The 16,737-nt window shown below is 40.7% G+C and overlaps 1 protein-coding gene across 1 annotated transcript; it reads right to left on the reverse strand.

The window, feature by feature from the left end:
- Window positions 1-1,469: 1,469 nt before the first annotated feature.
- LOC141353298 (uncharacterized) lies at window positions 1,470-6,498 on the reverse strand. The gene is made up of 4 exons (XM_073859781.1): window positions 4,756-6,498; window positions 3,886-3,985; window positions 2,860-3,566; window positions 1,470-2,780 (listed from the first exon to the last, which is right to left on the reverse strand). The coding sequence occupies exons 1-4, from the start codon at window positions 4,832-4,834 to the stop codon at window positions 2,515-2,517; spliced, it is 1,152 nt and encodes a 383-aa protein (XP_073715882.1). The 5' UTR covers window positions 4,835-6,498; the 3' UTR covers window positions 1,470-2,514.
- Window positions 6,499-16,737: the final 10,239 nt, after the last annotated feature.

Below are 16,737 nucleotides of genomic sequence, written 5' to 3' on the forward strand. Positions count from 1 at the left end.
AACCGGAAGTCACGTCTTCAAAGGCTTGTATGAAGAAGAAAAAGTATAGTCCAGTTGTTCTCTTGTCTCCAAGAACATTATTGTCTTTGTGGGTCTCCTTCTGGATTCCACTCAGTCTTTTTGGTGTTTGTCTTTGTAATTGTCAGCGCAGTGCCCCCCTTCACTGCTTCATATAGTCCTCTTTGCTCCTCCAACACTTTGTTGCACACAGTTTTTCATTGTCTGTTTCTTGCCAGCTTTTATTCACTTTTCTTGAATGTCAAAGGATGGGAATGATCAGCCCCTCAATGTTTCAGCTTGACCTATGCAAAATATTGCCTTTTGATTTAAAATAAAATTTATTTTGTGACCACCTTCCATCATCAGATGAAGACTCCTCTTCATTTGGTAATAATTTATCTTTGTAAAATTTATCTGTGTCATTCACCTTTTAATAATTTTCTGACCTTTTTAATTTTTCTCTTTATTTCCACCTTTAATAACTTGGTCTTTACTTTTTTTTCCCCTAATATACTTTTCCTCTTTCAAAGCCTCATCTCGTCTTTCTACTAGACTTTGCCTTAAAACTACAATTCCCTTGAGCATTGGAATCACATCTGGTAATCATCAGTACCCCCTCCCTTTTACTCTTCGGCTTGTGTGTCTGTGGGGGTCGCTCTCTCTCCTCAAGCATGTCTTTGTGTTTTAATTTACTCTTTGTTATTGTTTTAGTTTATATTTTTATTTAGTTATATTTTTCTCACACAATGCCACATCAGATGTTTCCTCAATTGAATATTAAGTTTCTTATCTTACAATTCTCCACACAATAGTTGTTTTTTCCTAATTTATCCATTAATGTGACTGCCATGATCTTTTCTTGCAATATAACAAACCTTATATTTTATAATTATTTCTCATCTTAACCCCTTCACAATCTTATTGTTTTAATTTGTGCAATTTATATATTCTCCCAAACAGTTAATCAGATTCAGTGTATCTTTAATACAAAGGATGTCTTTCAAATAATGTCAAACCCCATTATCCACTTTTGTCCTTTTTTGAGCAAGCTATACTTTTCCTATCGAGCACACTCATTTATTTTAATCAATCATTTAAATGAATTATTCAGAGATTAGAAGTAACTATAATAATTAATACTTTTAGCTACAATAACTCCACAATATCATCAAATATCATCTTTAGTACCCAGCATTTATAACTGTCTCTTATTCATATCGTAATCATATTCATACACTTATATCTACTTTCAAACTGTATTCCCATTCCACAGTTTTAAACAATCTCTCACTCCCCTAGTGTAACACAACACCTCTCTGTGGCCTCTGCAGAGGCACAGAAGAAAGACACACCCACTGCTCACTCAGCCCCCACCTTTCCTCATCTCAGACTTGCTCTCACAGACTCAGGTTATTAAAGACACACACTCTCACACAGAAACAAATAAAATTAAACAAAACAAAACTGTACTTTACCTAAAGTACCTTGCTAAATAAAACAACACAACCACTACACTTCATCAACGTGGTTATACAACTAAATCAACGGACCCACTACACCTCCTCAACGTGGATCTTAATTAAAACAATAACATATACCACTTTAAGGTGGTATACTGTCAATTTTGATACACAAAATTGACCTCTGTGCCCTACACTTCCTCCACAGGCACAGACTTCTATTGTCATTCACCAGACAATAGGCCTCTATTGTCATTCACCTCCCCAACAGAAAATAGACATCTATTGTCCCCAAGAGACAATAGACCTCTATAATCATTCACTTCCTCAACAGACAATAGACATGCAGATCCACTTCCTGTCCAACACTGCATAAACTCTTACGCGTTTTCTTCACTTAAAATAAAAAATTCGCTTCGATTTACTTCGATCATCAAAGCCATTTCAAAAATAAAAATAATCATCTGTTCTACTCCTACCAAGTCCTGTTAGTAACAAAACAGATGAGTGCATGCACATGTTTCCTCTGAAAATGAAACCCTTTATTCTTATAATTTAGTCTAATAATCATTAATTTCTTCTTTTTATTCTTAAATTTGGAAGAGCAATTGTGATTAATCTTACCACCACAAGCAATCTCAGGTGAACAATACAATCTTTGAATAAGCAAAACGCTTACCTCTTTTAGGTGGCCACCTGATTGTATTGCCCATCGAGAAGCCAGCTGTGGTCTCTGGTTCTGTGCTCTTTTCATGTTCCATCTGGGTTGGCAATTGTTGTGCTCTTTTCCAGCCCCACGTTGGGCGCCATTTGTTGTGGTTTTCCCTTTCTGGGTTCTTTAAGAATAAAATACTCAAGCAGTAGGTTTCATTTTCAAAAGATAGACTTTTATTAACCAGGCAAATAAAAGCCGAGCAGTCCTGCACGATCTCCAAGACTCACTGAAAAACTTTCCCCTGTGCTAGAGCATTTAAAGTCTTGCTCGCACGCTATCCTATTCCCAAGGGTTTAACATATGGTTCATATCATATAGAGAACATATGGCATCACTTTTCTAAGACTGTGGGTCCTTTGTTCTTACCCTCCCCATGTAGCGACCCTTCCCCATGTACTTTTTGAACAAACTGCAATGTATATAACTGAACTGGTTATATTCATATAGAAAAACATAAAACCAATAAAAACAAAATGGTAAATATAAACATAATGGTAAAGTATTTGATACCCATATTCGGATTAAAACAAACCACTTCATCCGCAGCAGATTTCTTTGCATATCACACATCACCTCCTGCTTGGCAATAATCTCTCGTAGTAATGCTGAAACAGAACATTTTAAAAACTGCTCAGTCTTTGCTAGCTATAACATTGTAAATGGGAATAGAGCATAGGTTCTCACCAGAGTGCATGTCCATCTCAGAAGCGGCATGAGGGGCAAGATGGAATGGCTCAGGAGTTCCGTGGTGGCGAGACAATTGAGGGGCAAGATGGTAGGATGGCTCAGGAGTTCCATGGTGGCGAGACGATTGAGGGGCAAGATGGTGGGATGGCTCAGGAGTTCCATGGTGGCGAGACGATTGAGGGGCAAGATGGTAGGATGGCTCAGGAGTTCCATGGTGGCGAGACGATTGAGGGGCAAGATGGTGGGATGGCTCAGGAGTTCCATGGTGGCGAGACGATTGAGGGGCAAGATGGTGGGATGGCTCAGGAGTTTCATAGTGGCAAGACGATTGAGGGGCAAGATGGTGGGATGGCTCAGGAGTTCCATGGTGGCGAGACGATTGAGGGGCAAGATGGTGGGATGGCTCAGGAGTTCCATAGTGGCAAGACGATTGAGGGGCAAGATGGTGGGATGGCTCAGGAGTTCCATGGTGGCGAGACGATTGAGGGGCAAGATGGTGGGATGGCTCAGGAGGTCCAAGGGCATGAAACGGCTGCAGAGAGGCAAGTTGACTAGCTGGCGGAGACATTTCATCTGATGAGGAAATTGCATCACGCAACAGTGACGGCAGAGGTGGAATGGAGGGCACCTTAGGGAGGACTGGTTTGCGCTTCACAGGCTCCTCATCAGACTTCTCTTGACTCGAGAGGAAGCGCTGGTTTGGTCTTTGAAGAGAGAAAAATAGCTAAAATTATTCACCACCTTACAGCCATGTAAGGCCCGTTTACACTGCCTACTATGAAGAGACACATCTATGAATGAAACTATAAAAATGAGGTTTTAAAGTAAATTTAATCCCCCATTTACAGCTTCTCACCAACTACCCCACATACTATTTTTTTCAGTGCTGCTACTTACAGAAATTTGGCAACTTAAATGCTTAAATCTTTTTACAATTCTTTTAAGAAACAAACATTATGTAGACAAACTGAGCAAAAAACTGAGTGCAACACATATCCTGGATTCAGCAGATTTGCAACATACCTGTTTTTTCTTTTTTCTGGCCTCCCCTCCTCTGCTTCTGACTGGAGGTCTGTGTCATCTTCTGCCCGGCGAAGTTTCAACCTTGCCTCACTAAAGCTATCTGTCAAGAATAGGAACCAAGTAAAAAAAAACAAAGCTTTACCCATACCGGTATTAGTGTTGTGAGATTAGATCATGATCAGGGCTCAACATAAAGGACTGCCCGGTGGCCCGGGGCAAGCGTGAGAGCCGTTCTGGCCAGTAAAAAGTATTTTCACTTGCCCGATCGGGCCAGTGCTTCACCCTCAGTCACTAAAATATATTTTCATCAACATATATTATTTAACATCTTGGAAGTAGACATTTACTTGGGCAAAACACGACGAAAGAAACTATGCAATATTTTGCACAATTTGCTGTCAGTTTACAGGTAAAGCAGAAAAGTTGGAAGCCTTTTTCATTGGAACATACAGTTATACTTGACTTTTGAATTATTATTTTTAAATATGTGACACTGACTTTTTCTATTGGGGCCAGTGAAAATGTTGGCAGGGCAAGTGAAAACCTGAACCACTGGCCCGACCGGGCCAGTATCAAAAAATATTTGCGTTGAGCCCTGATGATTGTTATATATAAATAATTCGGTTCTTGTAATGTTTGCATCCCAGTGTCAACTTTACATTACAAAAATAAAATACACTTAATGACACCAGTCATTAACATGTGACAGTCTCAATAATGTTCATGATGTGCGTCATGCTAATAAGGCTCACTCATGTAGACACATTCAAGTAAAGTGTTAACATTACATTAAAATTTTTAAGAAATACATTAAAAAAGTGGCTTGATTTAGTCTTAAACCATGAACAATAGATTAAAGTGAATACTCACTTGCTTTGTAAAGAACCCTGATGTCATAACTTGTCCAGGTCTCCTTAGGCATCTCACAGTTCTTGATGGCCTTCTGCATGGCATCGAGTTTGTAGTTCGGCCATTTACAAACCTCTCCTTCTACCCACACACCTGGCACCACCTCCACTTCATTTGTCTTAATGAAGCTCACTATGAAATACACTGAGGGTTGGGGGGAAGTGTTAAGTTATTTTAGATGTAAAAGGGGAAAGACAACAAAACTGCCCTGTTCCCCAAATGGCATCCGGAAATATTTTAATACGTCATTCAGCCTTGTACATTTTAAATCTGAAGACAAATTTGACACTACAAAAACTCCTACGTCTTGAGAATCAATTGGATAATTAAAGAATGTCTCCATCTTTGCAAATTCACGGTAGATGATGTACTCCTGGTCTTCATAGACAATAATATTTTCCACCAAAGCAACAATCTGATTGATTCGAACACAATTGTCTCCTTCTGTAATTCTGACATGCACATCATTCACTACCAGTTCTCTGAATTGTAGAACATCCCCTTCAAACAAATCTGGTACAGGCCCATTTCTATGCTCCATTTTTACTTGCATTTTTGGCCACTTAACTTCAACGCTAGGTTTTTGGTTGTGAACTTCAGACACTCTACGGATCACCTGAGTTAGAGGGCTGTGTGGTTTCCTGATCATGTTTTTTAACATACACAGGTAATTTTCAAATGGAAACCCAGAGATCACATCTAAATGACCATGAATATTTACATCATCACTAAGATGAATCAACCCATGTATATTGTAGACAACAAACTCAGGACCATACAATTTACTGAAATGCTCCACAAATGACACAAGTAACATTTTCGCAAAACCATTCAGAGCTGAACAAAGGCGGGGATTGGCTAAAATCGAGATGGCAACTGACAGCAACATAAAGTTGTTATATATTTCCTCAGGTAACACACCCCTAAGAACAAGAGGACCGGTGTACAGAAGGAACTGCCTGAGTTCAGTTGCTTTCCACCTTAGTCTTTCTGCCAGACTCCTTGGCTTCCTAGCAAATTCAACTGGGACGAATGCCTTCAAACTTACCAGCTTTTCAGAGATCTCCTGCATGTCACGACCGAACGACGACACCGAAGAGGGCCAGAACTGCCAAACCACAAATCTAAGAGCCTCCTCATTACTCCCAAACAAACCAAATGCATATAATCGTGAGGAAACTGACTGACCATACCGATACCTGTTTCAAGCAGAGGGGAAACTGCTGTGTGATGTTCCTCATCTGTCCCACTCGCAAATGACTCATCAGTCCTATCAGCAGCACTTACCTCTGGGAATGTCATGCGGTGATGAGCATAAACACCTGGCTGTACACACTTATCACATCCTGCATAACCTGTATGGCCTTTCACTTGTTTGATAAAGGCTCTAGCAGGAGCATCACAAATGACCGAACATACCTTCAGAAACATTGTTTTTGAGCCTATGACAAATCCCTCTCTCAGCATTGTCAATTCTTGAACAAGGGCACCAAGATACTCTTGCAATGAAGTGGGTTTAGTCTCACCACAGAACAAAGCAATTAACAGTGGCCTGCTGGAAACATAATCTTTGTGACGCAACATGCCTAACACTGGCCAGAACTGAGTTGACGAGCTCTTAAACAGCGGCAATCCATCAAAATTAAGCTGCAACATAAACACATTTCTATCTGGAAATTTGGACAACAAATACTCAAATGTTTTGCGAAATTAAATATTTCATGTTGAAGCCTGCAGTTTATTAATAATATAATTGCATGTATAAATCTGTCAGGCTCAATTGTGGAATAAGCTAGAAACCATGCAATGGGAAAAGACAAAAAACGTCCGGACGCAATTGGATAACACTATGAGTGTCATCGGTATAGCCATCTTATACTGCCTATATCAGATAGAGAAATAGAAAAAAAAATATATATACACATATCTATCTATCTATCTATTCTATCTATCTATCTATCTATCTATATACATAAATACATATATATAGATATGTATATTTTTTGCATTTTCTTTTCTTTTCTAATTTGTTGTAATAATGAATTTTGAATATTGTCCGTATTTTGTAAAATTATATTACTCTTATTTGATTGATATTCAATGAAATGTTTCTAAAAGCCCAAAATTAAATAGAAAACATATCAAACTCAAATTTAGAATAAGGCTGGCGCATCCCTCATGTAAAAATGCAGCGGGAAAATGTCTGCCTCTTGCATACCAGACAGAACGACAGGCGCCATCTTGACCACGCCATGCAGTGTGAATAGACATGAAATAGCCTATGGCTTTTATACGGATTTCTTCAAACAACCTTTGAATACTTTAAAAATGTGCACAAATGCTATTAGAATACCAATAAACTGCCTATCCATACGTCATATGCAATTTTGCCATCAAATTCCGGTCATCTAAAACTGCTATGACAATGTGATGACGCTCATGAGGGCGCGTTAACGTACAGCGTGCGAAAAGATCTACTTATAGATAAAAGACGTGTTTCATAGCCTACGCAAAAAAAATCAACGGAGATAAAAACATACAGAACACAGCTTACCTTACTTTTACTTGGCTCTTGATAGTCCCCGGTGAAATCTCTGTCAGAAAAAATGTATAATTTGGTTTGGTCAGACTAACGTTAACGACCGTTACAACTATGTAAAAACGGGACAGTTTAATGCTTCTCATATCATATATAATGCCAGTTTACTCGGAACTTACCACCTACAATATACATACAACAGAAAACATAAGTGTAACTGGCTATTTTGCACAATGGTTAATGGAATAACTAAAAATAAATCATAGTTGAGCGTAAGCAACACACTTTACCTCAGGGCGTGGTTCAGGTACTGAGGATGAGAAGTATCCGACTCCGTTTAAAATGGCGCTGCAGCAAGGTCAAAGGGTAATTACAAATGTTTTAATAAGTTCGTTTTTTCATACTTAAATATCATACATACATTTTAAATACAATTTCATTCAAATTAATTTATTATTAAATTAAATTTGTAACTTCGTCTAATTTCATAAAGTTATGACAAAGGCAATATAGAGAATGTAATAAAAGTATTTTTTTGCATAATATATGAGTTTGTAATGTGTGTTTTTTATGTATATTTAAACATAAACATAATAATAATAAATGTTTTATTTAAATATAGTTTTTTATTTATATAAATAATTTAGAATATATAAAAATTTAAATAAATATATATACACGTGTAAATGATTCTTAAATACATACATGAATGTGTGTGTGTGTGTGTGTGTGTGTGTGTGTGTGTGTGTTTATATATACATAATAATTACACACAGCACAAACTCATGTTATGCAAAAAAAAAATATTTTATTTTGTATATATATATTTATATATCTTATGAAAAAACTGGAGAGTAAGTCATTTCAGTCACTCCCACAACAGCAACTGAAAAATACGTTGAATCTGGCATGTTTCATATTTGCCAGAAGAGAGCCATAATGCCCCTCTCTCCAGCACCCTAGCTGCGCCACCACCGATTCCGGAACTCTTCAGGGTTGCCATCCATTTGCCAACATCGTACACAAACCAAACAAATGCCAGAAGAATCCAGAAAAGGCCCGGAAGATTTTGCTATCTGGGTGGTCAGGACACATGAAAGGATCAAAGGTCTATTTATCTCCACATATATCATAAATATAAATTAGCATTATAACTTTTCAAGAGAAAATATAGGTGACAAGCATGGTTACATTATAGGCTACATTTCCTATATTATTTATATATTTGCATAGACGAGAGTATTTATATAACGGCAATGAAGCTCATATGGCAAGAAATATTCTCAAATAATTAAAATAACAGCATAATGACATGAATAAACAGACAAGGAAGCAAGATTGACATGCAAATTGTATTATTATTACCGGAAAAACAGCATTATTACTGAAACAAACTCTGAGGTAAAACACGCTGTTATAACTGCAACAAGTCTAAATAAGCTCAATAACAATTGAAAAAAAATCATTATTATCTCCCAAAACGTTGTATGACAAACATTATATTTAAAGCAAATGTATTCTTACAATCATTCAAGATCAACACATTATTCCATACTGAGCACGTTCGTCTCTCGCCTCGCTCTGTTATAATAGCGCTGATTGACAGGTGCTTCCCCGTCTATCAAACAGATCATTTTGTATAGTTCTCTTTAGAAAAATTAACCATAATTTTAACGGTTGACAAAACGTTTTTTGTCAGATTGATTATGATTTGTATTACCTTAGTTTAACTAAAAATTCCATGGTTATATGGATATTGTTATAAGACAATATACATTTGGTTACTGTCCCTGATAGCACACATACATCTCGAGGACGTCTATTTGATGTCTGCGTTTGCATCTGCAGGACGTATTGTTTGGATTGTTTGCTCATCTGCGGTGCGTCTCTGAGACGTTTCCTAAAAGATGTCATATAGACATATTAAAGACGTCTGCAAGACGTTTTTGATTTAGAATGTATGTAAAGCAGCTCTTTCTAAGACCTTTAAAAAGGGCTGTTTACACTTGGTATTAAGATGTGTTTTCATCGATCGGATCACAAGTGGACGAGAGAGACACATTACGTTTACACCTGGTATTTAAATCCGTCTCTTTTGTCCACTTTCGACCGCTTCTGTGCTGAATACTATGAGGGGGTGGTCTGTGAGACGGTGGGCGAGTCTCTCTGCTGTCATTCAAACCCGAGCGGGAGTAATTATGAGTTTATATGGACGCAAACTAGTATTATGTCGGAGTGCAGTGCTTATTTAGCAAGTAAACATGCTGCACAGTGTTTTGTACATGAGTATGTAAGAGCTTTCTTTGAATTTTCAGCGCAATTGATGAAATAGCAACTTTCACACGCTTTCAAAACGAAACTACGGAGATCAGCCGTTTAGTTTTATCAATGAAAGGCTAAAAATAGCGCTGTTCACCGAATGTTCACGCCAGAAGTCAAAAAAGACGTAAAACTTGTGTTTAATACCTCAGATTAGATAAATGGGCAGAGAGAAGGCGGTCGCGTGTGGCTGTTCGAATGCATTCAACCACATGTGCGTTCTGCAACTCCAAAGCGATCCGATCGAAAGTGGTTTCGACCACCTCTGGATGTGGTCAAAAGTGGTCGAAAGTGGACGAGCTCAAAACGTTTTGAACACCGTTTGCACCTGGCATTAACGTCGTCCACTTGTGATCCGATCGACAAAAACACATGTTAATGCCAAGTGTAAACAGCCTCTAAGATGTTTTTGCACACCAGATGTGTTCCGGATCTCCGGGTCTTTGCCGGACGTCTTGCGGACGTGCCCGTGCTATCTGGGGTTGTTTTACAAATAAAAACTAAAAGACTGTGTTAGTATAATTAAACAATGGTAAAATTAATAGCATACTTTATGTATATGCAATGTATATAAACACGGTAGAATATTTAACAAGATGTTATACATATCATTTTTTAACTCGTGGTAAGTGTTTTGCCTTAATTGCTTCATACTGTGATTAAACAAATAAGATTACAAAAAAAACTACTGAAAAACTTTATTTACATCCATTTAGAGGGAAATTACTGCATTTTTGTGTAAATCCGTGTTCATTCTGACCTCAAAACATGCGCTATCACTTTAAATCAGCGCGTGCAGCTTGCGTGCCATACAGCAAAAATAGACTCGCTCGCTGCCGAAACGATCGCAGCACTGCTGCACCGCACTGCTGCACCGCACCGCATCTGCAACGGACAGGACGGACCACATACGTTTGCTGTGTGAAAGCTCTAACCTGTTAACATGGCTACTTAAAAAATTACGTACCGCAAACGCACTGCATACGGAGTATGTGTGAAACAGGCGTGAGGCCGGAAGTGGCGGAGTTGTAATCTCAGACCGGAGATGGACGGAGAATTATTAAATATTAAAATCTATTAAAATGCTTTTTCATTGAAATCAAATGCTCAAGCTTTATTTTTTAAGATTTGTGTGACATTTATTTTTATTCATTTATGACACACAGTCTGAGGCCGGAAGTGGCGGAGTTGTAATCTCAGACCGGAGATGGACGGAGAATTATTAAACATTAACATCTATTAAAATGCTTTTTCATTCAAATCAAATGCTCAAGCTTTATTTTTAAGATTTGTGTTACATTTATTTTTATTCATTTATGACACATAAAAAATGGATAATAAACTATACATTTAACAACAAAAAAAACTATTAACAATTGTCTGTAGCAAATAACAATTCTTATTTTTTACATTATTTTACACAAATACATAAACAGACATAACTTACATACATACGTGTGTCACGGTGTGTGTATATATAAAATATAATTAATCTCATAAGGCAAAAAGTGCCTCATTCATTCTGAAATTGCCCTATATATTTATAAATAATATACAGTTGCATCTCAAATATGTCACGGTTTATGAATACATTGTTTCCTTCTGATTCACATGGCTGTGTTGTGTAGAGGTGTGTGTGTGTGTGTGTGGGTGTGTTTGGCACTTACCTCCAGCGCACCTGATGATCATCACTCGCTCCAGCTGCAGCTCATTGACTCACCTATTTATACTCACTCAGTTCTCGTGTTCTTTGTCAGATCGTTCTGGATGTTCTGGATGTCAGTGAGGTCTCGTGCTGTGTGTTCCTGTCTGCCGTGTTCCTGCTCTCGTGTTCGTGTTCGTGTTCGTGATCGTGTTTTGGATTTTGGATTTGGATTATCACAGACTGGAGTTTACTGTTTTCACGCTGGCCACCTCAACTGCCTGTGTCACCCGCTCAGCTGTTTGGATTTACCATTTTACTCTGTTTACAATAAAACTCTTAACTTGCATTTGCTTCCTCTCGTGTTTCGTAACAGAACGATCTGACCACATCATGGAAGCAGCGAGTTCTAATATTACATCCATGGAGGAGTTTTTTAATCGTAGCAACCGACGTATGGAGTCTCAGGAACGCAATCTTTGTGAGACTGGTCGCGCTGTTCAAGCGTTGGTGGCACAGGTATCGGAGCTCACCCAACAATTTCAACAACTTCAGATGCCCACTGCGCCGCCCACACCGCCTGTTCAACCCATACCACCGGATAACAACACGTCCTCGGAGCCCCGCCTACCGGTTCCTGAATCTTACGCTGGTGAGCCGAATTTTTGTAGAGCATTTTTAACACGTTGCTCAATGCATTTCTCTTTGCAACCTAGAACCTTCAACAATGAACAAACCAAGGCGGCGTTTGTTTTAACCCTTTTGACGGGAAAGGCGGCGCTCTGGGGAAAGGCGGTGTGGGAAAACCAAGGTCCATGCTGCGCCTCATTCCAGACACTTTCAGCGGAGATGAAGCGAGTCTTCGATCGAGCTCTCGCTGGTAGGGAAGCGGCTCGTCTACTGGCGGAGTTGAAGCAAGGAGAGAGGTCAGTTTCTGATTATTCGATTGAGTTCAGAACGCTTGCTGCCGAGTGTCAATGGAATGAGGAGGCGCAGTGGGACATGTTCCTGCATGGGTTGGCTGATCGCGTCCATCGGGAGATTTACACCATGGAGTTACCCACTACACTCAACGGACTCATTGAACTGGCTTTGAGAGTCGATTCCCGGTTGACTCGTATGAATCGTAGAGTCACGCCCAGCTCCGGCATCAGCAGAACGGAGGGAGTTCGAGTCACTGGTGGAGACGCGGTCAGCCCTGTCAACGATCCCGAGCCCATGCAGGTGGGTCGAGCCCGACTCTCCCGGGAGGAGAAGGAGCGGCGGAGGTCCCAGGGCCTTTGTTTATATTGCGGTGGAACTGGTCACTTTGCCTACAACTGTCCAGTAAAAGGCCCAGCCCGGTAGTAAGTTCGAGGCTACTATCGGGCGGGGTCTCAGCCGAAAAGTCCTCATCTACATCTACGCTTCTCCCGGTGAGACTGAGGTGGTCAGCACATCATCATGATTGTCAAGCACTGGTGGATTCAGGGGCAGAAGGTAATTTCATGGACCATTCATTCGCTGTCAAACACCAGATTCCCTTCAGACCTCTTTCACGTCAGATTTCAGTTCATGCACTCAACGGACAAGATCTTCCCACCATTGTTTCTGTCACTGAGAATCTCACACTCATCACCTCGGGCAACCACACTGAAACTATTTCATTTTACATTCTGGACACACCTCTGGCTCCTGTGGTACTTGGACATCCCTGGCTAACATTACACAACCCCAAAGTGGACTGGCAAACTAATTCAGTGTGTGCTTGGAGTGTAAAGTGTCATGAGTCTTGTCTTGTTTCTGCTTGTTCGTCTGTGCCTTTGTCTGTGTTTCAGGAGGAGGCAGTGGATTTATCTAACGTGCCCGCAGAGTACCATGACCTGAAGGAAGTGTTCAGTAAGTCGCGGGCTGCTTCTCTTCCTCCGCATCGTCCCTATGACTGTGCTATAGAATTAATGTCAGGTAAGTCTCCGCCTAAAGGCAAGTTATATTCGCTTTCGATTCCCGAAAGGGAGGCTATGGAGAAATACATTTCTGATTCTCTAGCAAACGGGTTCATCCGCCCTTCCTCTTCTCCCGACAGACGTGGTTTCCGACAGGGGTCCCCAGTTCGTGTCCAAATTTTGGCGTGAGTTTTGTAAATTACTAGGGGCGACTGTTAGTCTTTCCTCAGGGTTTCATCCCCAGACCAATGGTCAAACCGAGAGAGCCAACCAAGATTTGGAGAGAGTGTTGCGATCCTGAGAATCCTTCATCCTGAAGTCAACAGCTCTCTATGGTGGAGTACGCCCACAATTCTTTACCGGTATCATCTACGGGCCTATCGCCGTTTCAGTGTAGTGTAGGTTACCAACCACCTGTTTTTCCCAGTTTGGAATCCGAAGTCACGGTCCCCTCTGCTCACGCATTTGTTCAGAGGTGTCGTCGCACCTGGACTAGAACCCGTGAGGTTTTACTCCAGGTGCGGGAGCGCACCAAGGCCAAAGCCGATCGCCACCGGTCTAGGCCTCCAAGATACGTCGTTGGTCAAAGAGTGTGGCTTTCTACCAAGAATATTCCTCTCCGATCCGTATCTAATAAGTTAGCTCCCAAATTCATTGGCCCGTTCAAGGTCACTAAAATCATTAATCCAGTGACTGTCCGCCTTAGTCTTCCTCCTGCATACAGGAGAGTTCATCCCGCCTTTCATATTTCCAAGATTAAACCTGTGTTTTTGTCACGCCTTAATCCGCCTGCCCCGGTTCCCCCCTCGTCTCGTAGATGGGGTAACCACGTATTCGGTAAATCGTATTCTGGACTCTAGGCGGAGGGGACGCGGATTTCAGTACTTGGTGGATTGGGAAGGTTACGGTCCGGAGGAGAGAAGTTGGGTTCCTGCTCGGGACATATTGGATCACTCTCTTATCGAGGAATTCAATCGACAGGTAAAGGAGTCTGGGAACGCCAGGCGGCGTTCCTAGGAGGAGGGGTACTGTCACGGTTTATGAATACATTGTTTCCTTCTGATTCACATGGCTGTGTTGTGTAGAGGTGTGTGGGTGTGTTTGGCACTTACCTCCAGCGCACCTGATGATCATCACTCGCTCCAGCTGCAGCTCATTGACTCACCTATTTATACTCACTCAGTTCTCGTGTTCTTTGTCAGATCGTTCTGGATGTTCTGGATGTCAGTGAGGTCTCGTGCTGTGTGTTCCTGTCTGCCGTGTTCCTGCTCTCGTGTTCGTGATCGTGTTTTGGATTTTGGATTTGGATTATCACAGACTGGAGTTTACTGTTTTCACGCTGGCCACCTCAACTGCCTGTGGTAAATGCAAACAGCTGAGCGGGTGACATTTTACTCTGTTTACAATAAAACTCTTAACTTGCATTTGCTTCCTCTCGTGTTTCGTAACAAAATATTGTAAATATATCTTTTTAAATTAAATCTTTTTAATACATTTCTTAAAACAAGCAAAACACGCACTCTGATCTCACGATGTCGAGTGAATCGCTCTGTGCAAGCCCTGCATTTTTTTATCGACGTGGGTCTTGATCATCATAGTCCATGCTTTTGATATAATGGGTATGATTTTCTAACAAAGTCAGCGTCCGTACAGAGCATAAAAGACAGAAAACCCGCATGCCTGCATTATCATATTCCCGTATTACTTACAACGACATAGAAGTAGCGGAATGCCTTATAAGGCCCACTTCCGGCCTCAGACTGTCAGTCTGGGACTGTCAGTCTCAGACTGTCATGACGTATGTGTCTGCGCTTCTGCAGTTGGTTAGTATTGGCCTCCTACCGGCGAACTCGGGGGAGTTCGACCTACCCCGACTTCAGAAAAATAAGTCGGAGGACAATGGCAGCGCCCATAGATCGCGTCGTCGTGTGAGAGGAAATCTTCAAGGAATAGACTATAAATTGTACTTCTCTGCTTGTAGGGTTGTTTTAGACACTGTAATTTTAACACAACTTGTTTTTTTATATTATGGCGTGACATTATGTCGTTATTATCTGTTATCATGAAACTACGGTAAAATATACCAAGTTACTTAGCGACATGCAGCGCTTTTATATAATGGCTCCAGAACACTTTGTAAAGATGTTTAAATTGATGTTTTACTGTAGTGTGAACTGCACAGTTCGGACCGACGTTTAAAAGTTATGTAGTCTGTACGAGCCTTAAGAAGACCGGTCGGTCGTCCATGTTTTTTGTTTACGTTCCACTTCAAATGCCTGGAACGCTTTGTTGAAGTAGGAGCTGGGACACTTCAAGAAGGATAAGTCCCACGTCCCACTGGTTTGGATGGGCTCTGGAACGCAGCATAAGATGTCCCCCATTCGATCCCAGCTCCAGACTCGGGAATCCTATGGCAAGCCAGAAGGTTCACATTTACGCAATGAATGAATCGCGTCTGCATCCAAACGCCGTATTTAACGGCGTTTAAAACAGAATTTGCACTGCTAAATACGCTGTCTGGATTCCAAACGCGCGCGAAAATCGGCAACAACGCCGTTATTTACGGCGTTTTATAATACGATCAATGACGCCGTTTTGTGACGCCGTTTGTCTTGCCATATGACGCCGTAAATAACGGCGTTTTGGTTGCACAGAGCGCGCGTTGTTTTGCGGCGTTTGCTAGTGGTATAATGAGCCCCTCCCATCGATTTCCACAGCCAGTAGGTTTGAACCGTTCTCACCCTGCTGAAAAAGCCAGCATCAAACCAGCATGGACCAGCATGGGAATTATGCTGGTCTATGCTTGTTTACTCGGTGGTCACCAGCATACCAGCACCAAAACACAACATATGCTGGTATGACCAGCATGGGATGCTGGTGCTAATGCTGGTTTAGCTGGTGCTAATGCTGGTTTGGTGGTGGTTTAGCTGGGGCTAATGCTGGTGCTGATGCTGGTTTGATGCTGGTTTAGCTGGTGTTCACTAGCAAACCAGCACCAAAACACAACATATCCTGGGGTGTATTCCAGAAAGCAGGGTTAACTTACCATCAGACTAACCCCGAACTTTGGGTTGATCAACCCCAAACTTGCTTACTCGGGGTATGTCGGTTCCAAAACACAGTTTAAGAGTTAGTTCAATCAACTCGCTGAAAGTAACCCAGAGTTAAAGCGCGCTCACGGTAACAACATAAAGGCATTGTCAATGGATCGCAGATTTCACGAGTCACCATGGAAACGTCAGAGAACTTAAAAGTTTTTAAATGAGAAATAACATTATAAACCAATATTTTCTGGGAAAATCAACGTTTTATAATCGGCTTAGAAGTGCGTGATTACAAAACAGATACAATTAATTAATTAATTATTAAATTAATACGAAACTATTTTACCCCATTTAAGTCCAATATTGTATGTGTCAATACAGTCCTTACAGATTTTCAATAATGTTGTGTAATGCTTTTCATTACACTACACTGTAATGCTTTTCATTACACTTCATTTGCATTGGACCATTAGG

The sequence above is a fragment of the Misgurnus anguillicaudatus genome, chromosome 21 (assembly GCF_027580225.2).
Source record: "Misgurnus anguillicaudatus chromosome 21, ASM2758022v2, whole genome shotgun sequence".
Lineage (NCBI taxonomy): Eukaryota > Metazoa > Chordata > Actinopteri > Cypriniformes > Cobitidae > Misgurnus > Misgurnus anguillicaudatus.

Coding starts and splice junctions, on each gene's coding strand:
- LOC141353298 (XM_073859781.1), bottom strand. CDS start 4,834: ATGCAGAAGGCCATCAAGAACTGTGAGATGCCTAAGGAGACCTGGACA. Junction 3,986..4,755: donor CAGGGTTCTTTACAAAGCAA/GTGAGTATTCAC, acceptor TATTCTTGACAG/ATAGCTTTAGTGAGGCAAGG. Junction 3,567..3,885: donor CCAGAAAAAAGAAAAAACAG/GTATGTTGCAAA, acceptor CTCTCTTCAAAG/ACCAAACCAGCGCTTCCTCT.